The sequence below is a fragment of the Eucyclogobius newberryi genome, unplaced genomic scaffold (assembly GCF_026437365.1).
Source record: "Eucyclogobius newberryi isolate DKJ021-1_F unplaced genomic scaffold, fEucNew1.0.hap1 SCAF_3, whole genome shotgun sequence".
In the NCBI taxonomy this organism is placed as follows: Eukaryota; Metazoa; Chordata; class Actinopteri; order Gobiiformes; family Gobiidae; genus Eucyclogobius; species Eucyclogobius newberryi.
The window spans coordinates 27,755,815-27,771,524 of NW_027315945.1; the positions used below are offsets into that span (position 1 = coordinate 27,755,815).

The following is a 15,710-nucleotide window of genomic DNA, read 5'->3' on the forward strand; positions in this document are numbered from 1 at the left end:
ACTGTTACTCACAACCCCTTGAGACTTGTTTTACCCTCGTGATTAAGAGCTGAATGACTACAATAACTCACAATCCCATTTGTCTTGGCCTGAATGTGCGATGACATATGACTTCAAACTCAGCCATCCACAGTGTTGTCCGCGATGTCACTGCGCGTTTGTAAAAAAAACAAAAAAAAAACATGCGTCTACTGGTCAAGGCTGCGAGGCCACCAGCTCTGGACAATGGGCCCCCAGTGTCTGCAGCGCTCAATGCCATTATTGACAAACAGTGAAAATCCCACCAAGAATATACTTTGTTTTAATAAAGGCTGAGAATACAATGCTCTTGGTAGATCCTTGGTACTCATTGACTGGCGCGCATACTGGTTTAGTGGATGCTAGCGATGGGGGGCAGAGACAAACCCATTTACGTCCGTTTACATGCTTCCATTGGGGGTGTGGAGTCACTTTACGGGGTCTGTAGAAGGTTGAGACTGCAGGCAGGAGCAGATCGTATAGTGAACGAGACACGGGATCTTTTCTTGGGTTAGTTTGTCGTTTATGTCTATTTCAAATAACTAATGCTGTTAAATTAGGGTTGACAATGCCATGGTAACAAAGGATGCTTAGCTCAGTATGGGAACAGCTGGAAGGTGAGGAAAAGATGAACTAATATTTGCATTTTTGTTTTTTTTGTTTTTGCTTCTGAACATGGTTAATTACTAAATATCTTGCTTTGCTGCTTGAATTGTAAATTGTAAATCAATATGTTGTAAGGTAATAAATGTTGCTTGTACTTTAGCGGCAGTGACCAAGATAAGATGCCTGTGTCCTTGTGTGCAATAAATGTCTTGTTGAACAGGCATGGGTCAGATTATGCTGTTTTATTGACGTGTGAATGCTATAAAGTTTAACAAAGTCGTTTCAAAATGAGACGCGTTTTGATTTTTGCGTTGGCAGAGCGGTTGGTGCATGTAGTATGTGGCGTTTCCTGGTTTAACCCCTCCCCTTTACGTTCATGTTGTGTACCAACACATCCTCTCACGTCTTCACCTTTTGGTCTCATATTTTCCACAGCACAAAGAGAAAACAAAAGTCATCCACACTGAGCACTGCACAAAGGGACACGGGTTTCTGCACAGGCATGGCAGACCAGAAGTAAGTCTGGAACAGCACTTTCATTACTCTGTTTTAACTTTTCCTTTCTGTTTAAAACTTTAAAACTTATATTGGCACTACAGTTAAGCTGCTAGTTTACAGGCAGCACATTAAGAAAATCTACAGTCATTTTGATAGGCAGAAAGCCAAGGGCACTTCTAACAAGTTGTGTCTTGACCTTATTATCAAAGCACACTGTTTCTCAAGACATGCAGCGCCCCAAAGTTTTCAGTTTCTATAGGATGTGGGTTTTTTATAGCTAGAAACATTGCACTTGATTTGAACTCATTGTAGCTCTAGGCTTGTGGTTTAGTTGATGTGTCTCTCTCACCAAGGAATGATGCCGAAAAAAGTGAACCGTGATCGTATCCCAGTGACGACAGGCTATTTTGGTTAAATCATCATATTTTGACTCACAATTTCTGTGTTTAATGCAGCTCAGTGTTCAAATACAGACACTTTTCCCACCCACAGAGGTATGGCTCTGAGTGAGTGAACGGTGGATTTAACCAATAACAAGTGAGTGTTAACTCAGAATCAGAATTAGAATTAGAATCAAGGAGAAGCTTTAGTCACAAAACCATAAAATTGTGATCTGGCTCTAAAAATAAAAAAAATAAAGTGGTATTAAGTAAGTAAAATGTAAGCCAGTTTACTTAACAATAAATGTATGCAACATTTCTCTATTTGGGTCAAATGGGGACATATTAGCCACATATGTCAGTATTTAAAAGGAACCGTGTGTAAGATTATGATTATGACCTATCTGTGTCCCCAGATAATATATTTGACTGATTACAAGCGTTAGCCTTATTTAATCTTAATTACATAAACATCGGACATGATGTGATAATTTGACTGTGTTATTCTCAAAGCAATTCTCCAATCAGAAAGCAGAATGAGCCTCACATGAGGATCTCATTTGGTCCAATCCAGTGTGTTTAAACCTATGCATCTGCCCTGACGGTCACTGCCTTAAGCCCAGCTTCTGCCCCAATCATGACCCAATGCTAGTGCAGCATCTGCAGCTCAGTGAGGGAGTTCTGGAGGTTCTGAGCTGAACAGGAGTCATGGCGAATCCATAAACTGAGAATGAAAAAAACATATATGTGTCCTCCAGCTGCAGCTTAAAGCACTGGCAGCACAGGTTCAGTTGTGACAGCAGTTCTTTTACATACAGTTCCTTAAAAGAGAATTTCTCAACTTTACACCCTACAGAGACAACATAGGCGACTTTAAGGTCCAAACAGCCAAGCACCCGAACATCAGCTCTGTCCCCATGAGGCCCAAAAATGAACACTCTCGCGACCGCACCTCCAAAAGACTCTCCACCGACTCCAACGGCACGAGCGATGGAGGCATGGGCTCGTCCACGCCAGTCGAGATCACAGCTTTGGAGGAGTCATTCCGGCGCTTTGCCATCCACGGAGACACTCGAGCCACAGGCAAAGACATGCACGGCAAGAACTGGTCCAAACTGTGCAAGGACTGCAGCGTGATCGACGGGAAAAACATCACCCTGACTGACGTGGACATCGTCTTCAGCAAAGTCAAGTAAGACACCAGATAATTAACTATAATTTTGTTCATATGATGTTTGAGCATTTAAAAGAGCCATGAGTTTAAAACTAGTGCATAAGATTTCAGCCAAAACATGAACTAGAATCAAAGCACTTATTTTATTATGAGTGTTATTATTGCACTAAAAACCTTGAAAAACTTGTATTGATTTGCCAGCAACAGTGCAAATCACACACAATAAATAAAATGCCATGAACAAAACAGCAAAGTGTGGAGTTACAATATGCGGTGTTGCTTTAATATTGAGGTAGAGAGTGAGTCAGAATTGTGTGAGTTTTCAAAAAATCAAAATGCAAACTGCTTTTGACCTATGCTTATGGTTTATCATTTCTGTCAGTATTGGTATTGGTTGTAGATTTTCAGTTTGGTTATTTCTTTCCAGAACAGCGCATCGCCATAGAGTTATTCAGGCCCCTCCATCTGAAAACACTGTAATTGTAGTGCCATGTCCTCTTTGTAACGTGACCATTTTCTTCGTTATTTGATTGGGAACTCACTGCAAACTTGTCTGTGCATGGTTTAATATGGCATTTATATTTAGATGGCGTGCCCATGCACATTTGTGCTAGAGCATAGTAATGATGAATGATGGCACCTTTCGGGACAATATGCTATTTAATTTATTTATTTTTACAAGGTCAACTATTTACAGTTTACCTTGGATAAAATGAGAGCCATTAAACATTTCTTACATTACCAATTTTTATACATCCGTATTGACAAAAGTGATTTTGGCAGAAATATGTATTGGACAAATACTTTCAAATAATTTAGCTAATAATAGTAATGTGGCTTGTATTTACGAAAAATATATGAAGAGTTATTTTGCCAATGGTTACTTGCCAATAAACTCCAGAGTCAGGGAAGTCCTTTATGTCAACAACACACTGACTTGTTTGGTACAACCTATTATAGAGTCCGACTTGTCACAACCAAAGCACAAGAAAAGGTTTGGCTGTTATTTATGCCGTTTTTGAACTGCTGCCTTTTAAAACATGCATTTATAGTATATTATATTATATTTGCTTGTCCAACATCACAGACATAGTTGGTTGGGGAGTACTTTGGTGCTTGTGTTGCCTTCCTCCCAGTTTGAATAAACATTATTCTGCTACAAAGCACCAGAATAGGATATGATCGCTGCAGGCCATTCATCACCAGATCTCGCTGCATGAGAGGAAAGGCCACGCAAGTGTGCTTGGAAATACACCAATGATTTAAGTGAGCTTTTTATCTTTAGCTAGTGTCTTTTATATAGCGCCGCATTCCGCCAGTATAAGTAATAAGTGTATAATTAGTAGTAAGAAGAGGTGTTTAAAAGTGTGCAAATACAGTTTTGTTCTATTATTTAGGAAAACATTTCTAATAAAAAACAAAAGTGGCCTATGAGTCACTGACACCATTAGCTGTAATGAATGTTTACTGTTGGGGAGGATTTGCAGGATATTCAACAGCAACACTTGGACAGTCTTCTGTTGTTCCTCCGCTGTCCAATCTCACTGCAAAGGTCTATATCTGAACATTTGATGTAATACAATAACATAAATAATGTCAGAGCAGTAAATATTGTTGTTTCTCTGTCATGACAGTGCACTACACCATGCAGTGTGGGGGAGGTGCTGATTGTATGCACCTTTTACTCAGGGCATGACTGAGCCAGGAGACGGTTGCCATGCCAGAAATGCAGACATGAACTTTCCTTTTAATCAGTGTCAAAGCACTTTGCTTACGCATGAGAAATAAAACAACTTAATGAGCACCACTGGCTAATGACAGTATGGCTCAATGGATGCACATTTATCGTGAGAGTGAAGGTCTGTGGTTTCTGCCTCGTGGAGGCAAACTGTAATCTGGTATAGACTTATTTTAATGAGATGTATTTGATCTTATCATCTTATCATTCAAGATGCTTAGTTATTTATTTGCACCTGGTGCCCAAACTCTGGCCCATTGTAGAATAGCCTAAATGTTCCTTCACTCACTCCCCAAGGTCCACAAGTCTAGCAATACTGCCAGTTAAAAAACAAACCGCAAGCTCTGCCCTAAGTGATGACGTCCGTCCAACACTGGACTATGAATGTGCAGACAGGCGCAGACAGGTGCAGACAGGTGCAGACAGGTGCACAGGTTACCCTGGCTGTTTGGAGTTGAACGTTACTGTTATGTCCCAATGCTGTGGGGGTTGGGTTGTCAAAAGTATGAACAGTTAGATATTAATCAATACTAAAACTAGTATCAAAACTACATGCTCATTTGAGCAAGTATCGATACTAAAAAGATCACTTGAACTGGAGATGTTGACTTTTTCTGAACAACATTAGAATGATCTTGAGCTACATCAGACCACATAGTTTAATAAAGGGGTAGATCCCTATTTGTCCTCCGGTTTGTCTGTTCATGTTCAAAATGTTGGAGAGAAGCATTTGGGCTGAAAACTGTCACACGACTTTGTTTACAAATTGGCAGCTCACATGTGTGGGAAAGACACAGTTAAATTTGCAGTAAAGCCAAACCTGTGTTTACTGTAAATGGTTTCTATGACTCGTTGCCCCGGCACTTTACGGGCAGCAGTTGTTTAGGGAAGTATCTCCAAAGCAGTGTTTGTGTTTGTGTTACCATGAGCCTGTGAGTGGGGAAACGGCCACTAAAACACATTTAAGATCAGATATGCTTTCAAGAAAATAATCAAACCTTATTTATACATAGATTTTTCCAATAGCTGCAGAATTGTAAAAAAGGGTTTCACACCTTTATCAAACGTCAAAGCATTCCAATTATTTGAGGTAAAGTTTATACAGATTATTGGAACAAGGAACCTCCCCACTGAACCGGGAAGCACTGCACATACTGGAAGATGAGCTCCGAATGTTCCCAGTGCTCCCTCATTGTTTATGTCAGTGTTCGGGCCATCTCCACACTGAAGGATCGCACACTGCTACACAACTGTCTGCAGCCATTTCAAACTCAACAGTCTGACCTAAATGTGAGCCCGACTGCGCCTGGAGCAAAAGATGAGCACATGCTGTATTTTAGGCTCTTACTACACCATGATATCATACTGACAAGCATTTTCTACGTTTTTTTTACGTTTCAGGAAGAAATCGTGCCGAACCATCACCTATGACGAGTTCAAGGTTGCGCTTGGAGAATTGGCGAGGAAAAAGTACAAAGAGAAGAACGGTGAGGAGGCTGAGGCGGAGGTCTTCAAGCTGATCGAGGGAAAGGGGCCCATCATCGCAGGAGTTACAGTAAGAAATGTGTCAGATACTAGACTTGTTACGCTTATTCAGTTAATCCCTAATTGGAATTATTCTGGTCTCAATTTATATCTTAAGAACTAAAAAATAATAATTGTGAGAATTGTACGCAGCAAAAATATGTTAATTCTGTGAAATTTATACTAAAAAAAAAAGTCAAGCTCCATGTAAAGTTCTTTTTTATTTGGCTGTTTATGTGACAATATCATTACTTTTTCAATCAAAAAGTTGGTAATCTTAGACCTGTGAAAGAAAGCAAATTAAGGATGTCAAAGTTGTTTAGTCATAGTGCCAACAATTGTGAGTAATGGTAAAATCGTGATGTTTATGCTCAAAAGTAATTGTAACTTGAGCGAAAGTTTAACAATAGCTAAATATAAAATTAAATTTTGAATGACAATCCAAATGACATGTATTTACTTCCACAAAACACAGCAACCAAGATCTACATATAAAATGGTATCAATAAAACGATCACTGCCAACAATATATAGGAGAAGAGGTTAGAATGTTAGAATAATGAATACATTGTCTGATGAAAAATGATTTTAAAAAATATTATAAAATGGATAAAAATGTGTAATGTAATCTTTCAAACAAGGGTATAAGTGTGACCGGATCGTTCCTGCGTTTTGTTAATTAATCGAATGGCCACGAGACACGGTTTATCCGTTTATTCACAGGTAAACAGAAAAACACAAAATAAGTTCACATGTGCCACGAGGCAACTCCAGCCCAAACTAAATGGATATAACACAAGTAAATCAATATACAACATATAAAACATGAAGGACGACACAAGGGATGACTGACCTCTTCCCCGCACGGAGATATTAAAAGGGAAGAGGAACTCACGACCATCAAATTTATAAGGGGAACACACGAAGAAGAAGAAGGGGCTGGAGGACACTGTGACAGCACAATAAAACAAATACCAGGCATGTTGAACACAATAAAGCAAAAATAATAAAGATTTTGTGCGATTATAAAACAATAATACATGAACTGGTTACATAAGGACATAATTTACTTTTGGGGTTGATTTTTTCCGTTACTTTAGTGCGACACTTGAAGCTCAACCTAAACGTTTACAAGCACATATGATCAGACAATCATCAAGAGGATAAACAAATACAAAATCATTGTTCATTGTTTTTGGTCCTTATCACCCGTCTCTCATGTCGCTGGTATCTCCCTACAAGAGAGCTCATGTCATATTTTTGTCTCTTGCAGCGAGCGGTTGCCTCTCCCACCGTGAGCCGCCTGACCGACCCCACCAAATTCACTGGGTCGCACAAGGAGCGCTTCGACAACTCGGGACGCGGGAAGGGCAAGGCCGGGCGGGTCGACATAGTGGACACATCGGGATACGTCTCCGGATACAAACATAAAGGCTCATACGAGAAGAAAGTCACCAAAAATAACGAGGGCAACCCATGTGAGGATAAGAAGTAGGAAAAATAACATTTGACCAACTAGAATAATTTGCTATTAAAAGAATTCTCAAATCAAGCACAAAATAGTAGGTATTGATCTACAGTATTTTCCCATTCTTCTACGTGTGTGAGAGAGAATTTGAGTTTGTCTCGTTGTCATGAAAGTGTGAGAACTGGAAAACTGTTTACATCTATTTTTACAAAGTCACCAGCGACATTCCTATCTAAAAGTGAGTTACTGCCAAAACACTGAAAACGCTACGCTTTCAATATCGAACAGTTAATATAAAAAGGTCGTAGGTTAATTATCCAGCAAAATAATTAAGAACGTGCCAAGAAAAATAAACAATATGTTAAGACGCTGCACTTTTAATGGAAAATATCAATTCCCATGTTAAGTAAATTTTATATTTAGTTAGAGACGTATAAAGTATTTCAGGTAATCTAAACATCGGTGCCAGCTTTTGATTGATGGATCAGTATTTATTAATTTTCAAAAGCTACTCAGATTCTAATATCTTTTGCCGTGTTTGTGTGTCATTCCCATTTAATATATATTTTGATATGTTACCGTTAACCTGCCTTCAGCTTAAAGACTAGACTTTGCCAAGACATTACTTTTAAACTCAGAAAACAAAAACATGTCATATCTTTTGTGAACTTTTATTGCATAGAACCATTTCAACTATGCCTGCTACTGGTTTTTCCTGCTTTGTCTACCTTTTTATATTGGCCAAAAACCACGGGTCACTTAATGAATTGGTGAGCGCAGCTGAAGAAGGAAGCTCCGAGCTAAATTGTATAAGATTGTATTTTTTTTCTCTTCCATTTTTGAGTATCTCTCTTCCTAGTGGTAATATTTGTGGTAACGTTTGTGGATATTCCAGGCTTAATTTATGACACTGGCGTATTTTGAATTTGATTTTATGTTCATGTGTTGCCGTACTCTGTGCATGTTCTGTATATTGCATTTGATTCAGAAGCATATAGAAGACAGTGATGGTTTGTCATATCATGCTTGGACTGCTGTGCCTGTTGTCGCCACTGGACTGATAAAAATAACGAAAAAACAACAACAAAAAACGCCGTGAAATTGAGACCATAGAATTTGTATTGCTTGAAATCAATGTGTATCAATAACATGTACAAAGAAGCCGTAATGCATCAGTTGTTTTCGTCGTACAATAAGGTTGAGTCAGGCACAAAGAGAAAAAGCGTTTACACAAAAGGGAAAAAGAAATGCTACTTTTGTAAATGGGTATTTTTGCATCCTAATAATGACAGTATTTGTCAAACTACCTGTAGCCTAAGCTGATGAAGAATCATGCATCGATGACTGACTAGCAGCTCCAGTGTTTTACGTTTGCTACAGTAGTGCTTTAATGTGGAGGAAGTATTGTCTATTTTTTCATATACATTTAACGTACTATTTTGCCCTGGTGCATGCAGTGTGTTTTACTCTTCAGAGCTATTAATGTATGTTAATGATTTGTAATGCATTTAAAACAATAAATAGCCCCTATCCTCCATTTGGGTCTATAGGGGTCCTTTAAAATGCAGCTCATTTCACATTCATTTGACATTTACCATGAGGGTCCGGTACAGAGTTTTTCAAACTTTTCACACCAATTAGAGCTCAACTTGTGTTATTTTTTTGGTCATGGCCGATGCTGATTGCTGATACTTTCAAACCTAGAAAACAGCCAATAAGCCTCGTTAAAAATTTTGGGTAGATTTTGATTAATTTTGATTAATCCCCCCGAAATATATGATCACTACAAACACAATTACTGTCTATACGGTGAACTGCTTAGCATAGTATATTAATTAAATAATATACCTCTAACCCTGTTTTACTCTTAACCCATAAGGGAGCCGTGTAATCATATTTTGTGTAGTTTCCTCTTTGCACTCTGTGTTGAATAAAGCTTAATGTCTTTCCTTTCAACAGTTATAGTGGCCTTTGTTGGCAATTTAAGACTGATAAGACGATCAAAAAGTGTAAATATCGGCAGCCCTATACACCTGATTCAGACCAGGTCAACAACAGGACTTTACCAGGTCCAAATTAGGACTAGAATAAATATAAATCAAGTCTACACAATTGCTTTACTAGTAACACAAGGAATAACACAAAAGAGGACAACAATGTGTAGTAAATTAAGAAGAACTTAGAACTGCAAAGGAATCCACGTACAGCCTGAAGAAGCTCCAGTTCCAGTAGTATCTTTGCATCAGCAGCACAAACCGGTGACTTGTACGGTTCACAAAAAAACCCAGTCCAGGTTAGCGCAGAGTGTGTAGTGGTCCAGCCCTGAGGCGCGCGGGATAAATAAAGTCACAGTGCAGCTGGATCGAGCAGCATTCAGTCCACTGCTCTGTACAAAGCAGATGGAGACGAGACTGACCTACAAACCGGCATTATACGCAGCCAATTCAGGAGAAGAAAAAAAAAGCACTCACTAACAACTCCTCTGGATAATTTCCTCACAGCCGCCCATTACACCTCAGTAAATGATTTATAAATAGAAGACAACACAAACTCATAAAAAAAAAATCATAAAAACAGACCTTAATTCAAATATCAAAAAAAGAAATAGATTTTAGATAAATGTATTATGTAATGAATTTATCTGAGACTTCCAAATAGCATGAAGTATTGAGATGTATAAAAAAGACATAATGCATTTATTTAAAATCAACATTTTTCTATTTTTGAGCGATGATGCAAAATAAATAAGAAGCCCAGTATTAAGTAAGGACGGTGAGGAAAACCTGGCATTGTGGAAATTCAGTCTATCGTCATTTCAGCTGCTGTAAGATAATAAACAAATGGTTATATACTTATGTGGCACCAGTAGTTACAATGAGGAACGCAAACAAGAATGACTTACCTGTGACTTTCCTGTTTGTTATTTCACAATTTCCTCACATTCAGCTTTGTGCACTTTCTCCTTCAGAAGCTCAATTTCTCTCCTCAAATCCTCCACTTCAATCTGAGCTTCTAAAATGTATCAAATCAATTGTAGAAGCAAATCATTATAAAAAAGAAAATGGCGACGTTTTATTATCTGAAAAATACCTTGAATTTGAGAACGAGGTGAACTTTTTATCATCGACTTGAGATACTGTTTTTCTAACTTGATTAGTTGCCTTTGCAAGGACACATTCTCCTCCAGGACAATCCTTAGCTTCTCGTTCAGTTTGCCCTGTTTTGCGGAGCAGAAAGTCATTTAGAAACATGTCAAGAAGACGTTCACGTTCACTATAAATTGCTTGGGCACTCACAACAGCAGCGTGCACCTCCTCCAGCTGAGAGGACAGATTTTGAACTTCCGTTTTGTGCTGTTCCTCTTTTGCTGCAGCCTTTAAGTTCAGTGAATCAATTTGTTGTCTTAAGTTCTTGATCTCGGCCTCTCGACTGGAAATACTGCTTTCCATCAGAGAGAGGATCTGCACAGCTTGAGCTAGATAAAAGACATGAGAGAAGAGGTTTATGTAATATACTTTACTTCATTTGGGCTACTGCAAGCAGAGGCTGCATTCCTCAGACTGTACTTGAGCTTACACAGGAAGTTGTTGTTTTGATGCAGGGATCTTTCTCCCCTCCAGTGTTTATCTACAAGGTTCAGGAGCATCTCAAGCGGTTTCCTGTAACTCCCCTGAGAGATTTACAAAGATGGAACAGCAATGCAATATTAAATACTTGGAAAGCTCAAAGTAGTGTTTTAAAAAAGGGAAATAAATAGACACTAGGGCTCAAAGGATTAATTATTTATCAATTGATCTGACAATTATTTATTTTGATGAAAGAATTAGTTGTGGGATTGTGACATTCAAATTTGATCCATATGAAGCTTAAGTGATGCAGCAAGAAGACATCTCGATAAGTATACTTAAGTTGTTGTTTTTATACTCATCATAAATAGAAGAAATATTACAACACAGTAAGAAAACAAAATACAACACAAAGGGTATCTAAACGATGTCTAGTCCAGCTACAAATTATTCTATTATTAAATCAGTTGACAATTATTTAAATAATCAATTAAGTGTGATAAATTGTTTAAATTGCCCTAATGGACACTCACCTTCTTCTTCTTCCCTTCTTGCTGTGAGGGGCCACTGCCCTCTTCTCCCTTGTGAAAGCTGGAGTAAGTCAGTCTCGGTGGATGCAGTATTGGGTTGACCGGGTTTGACACATTTGCTTCAAGACGACATTGACTGGGAGGCTGGATTTCACCAAAACATGAGCCCGGATGGACAATCTGATCTGTTAATAATGAAAATAATAGACATAATAATGTTAGTGGGATCTTAAAATGTATACAGCATGTATACCATTTATCAACTTCATTTATATAGACTTTTTTTTTTTTTTTATATATATATAAACAAGGCCATTTCAAAAGAATTGCACATAATAGCACTATAAAAAGTTAATTGAACTCAACTAGTAATCATTCAAAGTATAAAATCCATTATATAATATTCATTCATTCATCTGAAAGAGTAAATTGAGTTATTAACATAAAGCAATAATTAAAATAATAAAATATAACGTTAATAATAATATGTAATGTTGGATCTCTCACCTGGATTAGGGGTAAAATAACCTTTGGCCTGGCGCCTGCTTTGTTTAGAATCCTTTATTTTTAGTTTCTCAAATAGAGGCTTGGTTTTCTCTATATAAGGACCAAAAGACACCTTTGGTTTCTCTGTTACTTTAGACGAAACTGCAGTTTCAACATTTTGTTTGGATTTCTCTTGAAGTGTGTCAGATTTCTCTTGATCTGCTCAACAAAAACAGAATATCAAATACTGATATAATAAAACCAATAACTACTGAAAGAAATGAAACATACACTGGATTATGTCGCCACCTGCTGGTAGTCAGACTTCAGTAATTATGTACCAAGGCAATTATTATTTTTTCCTTATTTTTTATCTGAATATCAAGTCTTTATTTATATTCCTCTATTATAGATTATTAACTAGGTTTGTATAATAATGCAAAAGTAAAACTGTTTATATCAGTCAATTGAGACTCACCATAAATTAAAGGCGGATGCCTCAAAATTGATTTTGCAGCATCCTAGGCACACACAAATAACAGAGTAGGCAAATAGAAAGTTGAGAAACAATACGTGTCAAAAGTAGTCACTTTACCTGTTTAGGTGTGGAACTCTTTTGCTCAGTAAAATCTCTTTGCATTTTTTCTTTGGCATCTGAGAAAAAGGTAAACCAATTGATGACAACGTGATACAATTTATATTGAAATGATATACTGCCATGTGTTACATCACTCACCTTGTTGGACACAAGTCTCAGTTTGGTCTTGCAGATTTGTTGCAAAATTTAACACAATATCAGAGTCTTTGTAGACAGACGGTCTCTGGCAAATACGGTCAACCAAAGCCAACCTTTGACTACTGATCCTTTTATTAAAAGGAAAACAAAGAGATGTAAAATACTGTACATTTATTACAATCAATTGTGTCTGAAAAATAGGTCAAAGAGAAAACTGTTGTTGTACCTTTTGTCTGGAGATTCTTTTACAAAAATGTCCTTTTTTTGAGATGGATCATCAGATGGAAATTTCATAAGAGCGAGTTTATGATCAGTGTCTCTTACTGGACAGGCATCTACAAAATGTATGACTATGTTATGGAGCAAAGTGAATAGACATTTAAAGTTCGAGAACATAATTTTATACCTAGTTTTCGTAGTTTAGGCATTGCATGCACAATATGTGGACGGTAGTGTGGATGTCTTTTCGTCAGCGGGTTTAGTCGGACATCCAGCTCTCTTAATGAGGGTAATTCATACAGAACTTTCAACTTTTCCAAAGAAGGTATGGCATTATAATACAAGATAAGCCTCTCCAAGGTCTTCAGGTGCTGCACTCCCTTGATAAATAGAAGAAAAATAGTATTAGAATCAAATGTATTTGCAGCAAACAATAATATGGAAACAAGTAGGCCTAAATGTAATCTTTATTTCAGCGGCGGCAGTTACATGTGCACTCACAATTTTATGATTCAATTAATAAAACACACAATATACAAACAGCTAAATCAAATGAGTAATTTGATTTCTTTCTCATGGTGATCACATATCTTCATCAGATATTGCAGTTTGCAAGTCATTTTAATTCCACATTTACCATTTCGATTTGTGTTTGCATGTAAACAGTTCCCTCAGGTCTATATGGACACTATAGCGACAAGGGAATAGATACAAATTTTAATAATTGTAATGCAACTGTCTCAAGAAATTAAATAGTTTCAAGTTGTAAATCTTTTCAAATTAAGTTAATTTGTATTTATTGTAGTATTATCTGACCCAGTTTAAGCTCATGCTTTGCGACCCCTGCTTTGGGAACCAGTGACTGATGAAATTATTCATCAGAGTTCTCATAAGAGCCTCTAAAGTGACAGAACAGGAGCCTGGCTGGACCTGGGCTTTTCATACCAACACTACACTAGGGCTGTATACAAGGATGTACAGTACATTCTGAAAAGGTACATTTTTACACTGTCTGAAGACATGAGATATTTTCACAAGATGTTGCTTTGAGCGTACAGTATATGGCATTACAGTTTAATATTCCAGATATTTAGATATTTTGTTTTTGACACACACTTAATGTTTGGCAAGACAAGTAAGTCTGGGAAGCAACACTTTTTTAGCATTATATAAATATCATTTCATACTAAAGCCCATACTCCGTGCAAACATTGTGCAGTTGTTGAAATCCAGTGGGAAAGTATTGACTATTGACGGGGAACACTGATTTTTACCTCAATAGACACAAGTGCATTACAGGAGAGATCAAGAGACTTTAAACGAATGAAACTCTTTAGTCCACTTCCTAAATGTTGTATTTTCTGCTCATATGTGCCCGGTAGGCTCAGAGAACGGACATCGCCTGTAAACACGAAACATTCAATCAACAATCAGTGTTATTTGTTTGATCAAGTATCTGCAAAGGCTAATGTAGCATAGCTGCTTAGCGTCACACAAGATGGTTAACGTGAAGTAAAATAATTGCAGACAATGAAAGAATTACAATCCAATACGCAAACGGTTCATTCGCTTTATAAACAATACTACATTTCGTAAACTTTACCAAGATATGGGTGTGTTAATTGAAGTTTATCCCGGATCCACTGCTCTGACAGAATGATCAACTCCGCCGCCGCCATACTTTTCGAACTGCTGCTGCTGCCTTTTGGTGCAGTCGTAAAAAAACAAAGTTATCCCATTTATACGACGACTCAACCACGTAAACCTAAATTGTTGTAATTAATTATAACAACCATCTAAAATTGTTGTTGTTTTGGGTCAATGCTCTATGTTACGATGTAGATTATTTAACGCTAATGATATTGATTTATTGATTCTTGTTTTCGTTTGGACGATATTAAAGCGGTCTTCTGGAGCATGCGCACTGAACACATATCCGGATTTGTTGTCACATGTCAAAACAAACCCCGCATTCATACTTTTGGAGCAGCGCACCCATGGATCTAGCACACCACGCGTTGATCAAAAGTGTGCTTCTATTTCATTACGCTACTTGTCGTTTATAAAGTTCTGTTCATCGTGTCTTTATGTTCACTGCACATCGTTAAAGTTCAATGGCCTCCTTTATTGTTCTGTGTTCCAACATTTGTGTGGCTGTAGCAGCATTGCATTCCTCTTACAAGTTGTTTAAGGTAAGAAACCATCTCTACTTATTTTGATTAATTTACTTTATTGTGTATGCGTGCATGCGTTTAGTGCAGTATTACAATGTAATAAAACATTATTTTATTTTTTGATATATGTATCATAAAGTCACTTTTATGCAGTCCACATATGCTGTACTGTACATAACCAAAGTTATTATTGTACGTAATACTTTTTAGGCTTATAGTTTTACTCTACTTTATTATATTTGTTTGTCTCACTTGTTTGTTTGTTGTTTTATATGGGCCTGGAGTCTGAAATAAAGCTTGATTTATTTCAGACCAAGCCCAATTAACTCCTTTTTTGTACCTTACCTAAAGTATTTTATTTAGTATTCTAATATTTGAGATAAATGGTTAGATTTTAAAGTCTAAGTTCCATAGCAAAAGAAAATGTATGTAAGTTTTAAGAGTGAAGTCATTTTGCCACTTATCCAAGTGGCTTCTTCAGTTCATCTGTTTTTATTAATTTTTTAATTGCATATTATATAATTATTTTGCTGTTCTTTGGTTTATTTTCTTCCAGAATCACAGGGCTCCATCTCTTGGCTTCTTCCTGCTTG

At 37.3% G+C, this 15,710-nt stretch overlaps 2 protein-coding genes across 4 annotated transcripts; one reads left to right on the plus strand and one right to left on the minus strand.

The window, feature by feature from the left end:
* The first annotated feature begins 392 nt into the window (after positions 1-392).
* Positions 393-8,969, plus strand: tppp (tubulin polymerization promoting protein). 2 transcript variants are annotated; one of them, XM_072460037.1, is made up of 5 exons: positions 393-528; positions 1,060-1,140; positions 2,359-2,694; positions 5,816-5,969; positions 7,212-8,969. In XM_072460037.1, the coding sequence occupies exons 2-5, from the start codon at positions 1,127-1,129 to the stop codon at positions 7,431-7,433; spliced, it is 726 nt and encodes a 241-aa protein (XP_072316138.1). In that variant the 5' UTR covers positions 393-528; positions 1,060-1,126; the 3' UTR covers positions 7,434-8,969. The 2 variants fall into 2 exon arrangements, with proteins under 2 accessions (XP_072316138.1, XP_072316137.1); XM_072460036.1 differs by lacking the exon at positions 393-528 and adding an exon at positions 604-635.
* A 1,095-nt stretch (positions 8,970-10,064) lies between these two features.
* cep72 (centrosomal protein 72) lies at positions 10,065-14,646 on the minus strand. 2 transcript variants are annotated; one of them, XM_072461322.1, is made up of 14 exons: positions 14,547-14,646; positions 14,218-14,345; positions 13,131-13,323; positions 12,951-13,059; positions 12,725-12,852; positions 12,584-12,642; positions 12,467-12,509; positions 12,010-12,207; positions 11,506-11,687; positions 10,983-11,076; positions 10,703-10,881; positions 10,497-10,623; positions 10,309-10,415; positions 10,065-10,228 (listed from the first exon to the last, which is right to left on the minus strand). In XM_072461322.1, exons 1-13 carry the CDS (start codon positions 14,620-14,622, stop codon positions 10,327-10,329), a joined length of 1,605 nt encoding a protein of 534 aa, XP_072317423.1. In that variant the 5' UTR covers positions 14,623-14,646; the 3' UTR covers positions 10,065-10,228; positions 10,309-10,326. The 2 variants fall into 2 exon arrangements, with proteins under 2 accessions (XP_072317423.1, XP_072317421.1); XM_072461320.1 differs by having other exon boundaries at positions 10,068-10,228; positions 10,309-10,418.
* Positions 14,647-15,710: the final 1,064 nt, after the last annotated feature.

Excerpts from the sequence above, each read along its gene's own strand:
- tppp (XM_072460036.1), top strand. Across the intron at positions 2,695-5,815 it reads ATCGTCTTCAGCAAAGTCAA|GAAGAAATCGTGCCGAACCA; the intron begins GTAAGACACCAG and ends TTTACGTTTCAG. Across the intron at positions 5,970-7,211 it reads CCATCATCGCAGGAGTTACA|CGAGCGGTTGCCTCTCCCAC; the intron begins GTAAGAAATGTG and ends TGTCTCTTGCAG.
- cep72 (XM_072461320.1), bottom strand. The coding sequence starts at position 14,622 with ATGGCGGCGGCGGAGTTGATCATTCTGTCAGAGCAGTGGATCCGGGAT. Across the intron at positions 13,324-14,217 it reads ATGCACTTGTGTCTATTGAG|GGAGTGCAGCACCTGAAGAC; the intron begins GTAAAAATCAGT and ends CTATTTATCAAG. Across the intron at positions 10,624-10,702 it reads AGGAGGTGCACGCTGCTGTT|GGCAAACTGAACGAGAAGCT; the intron begins GTGAGTGCCCAA and ends TCCGCAAAACAG.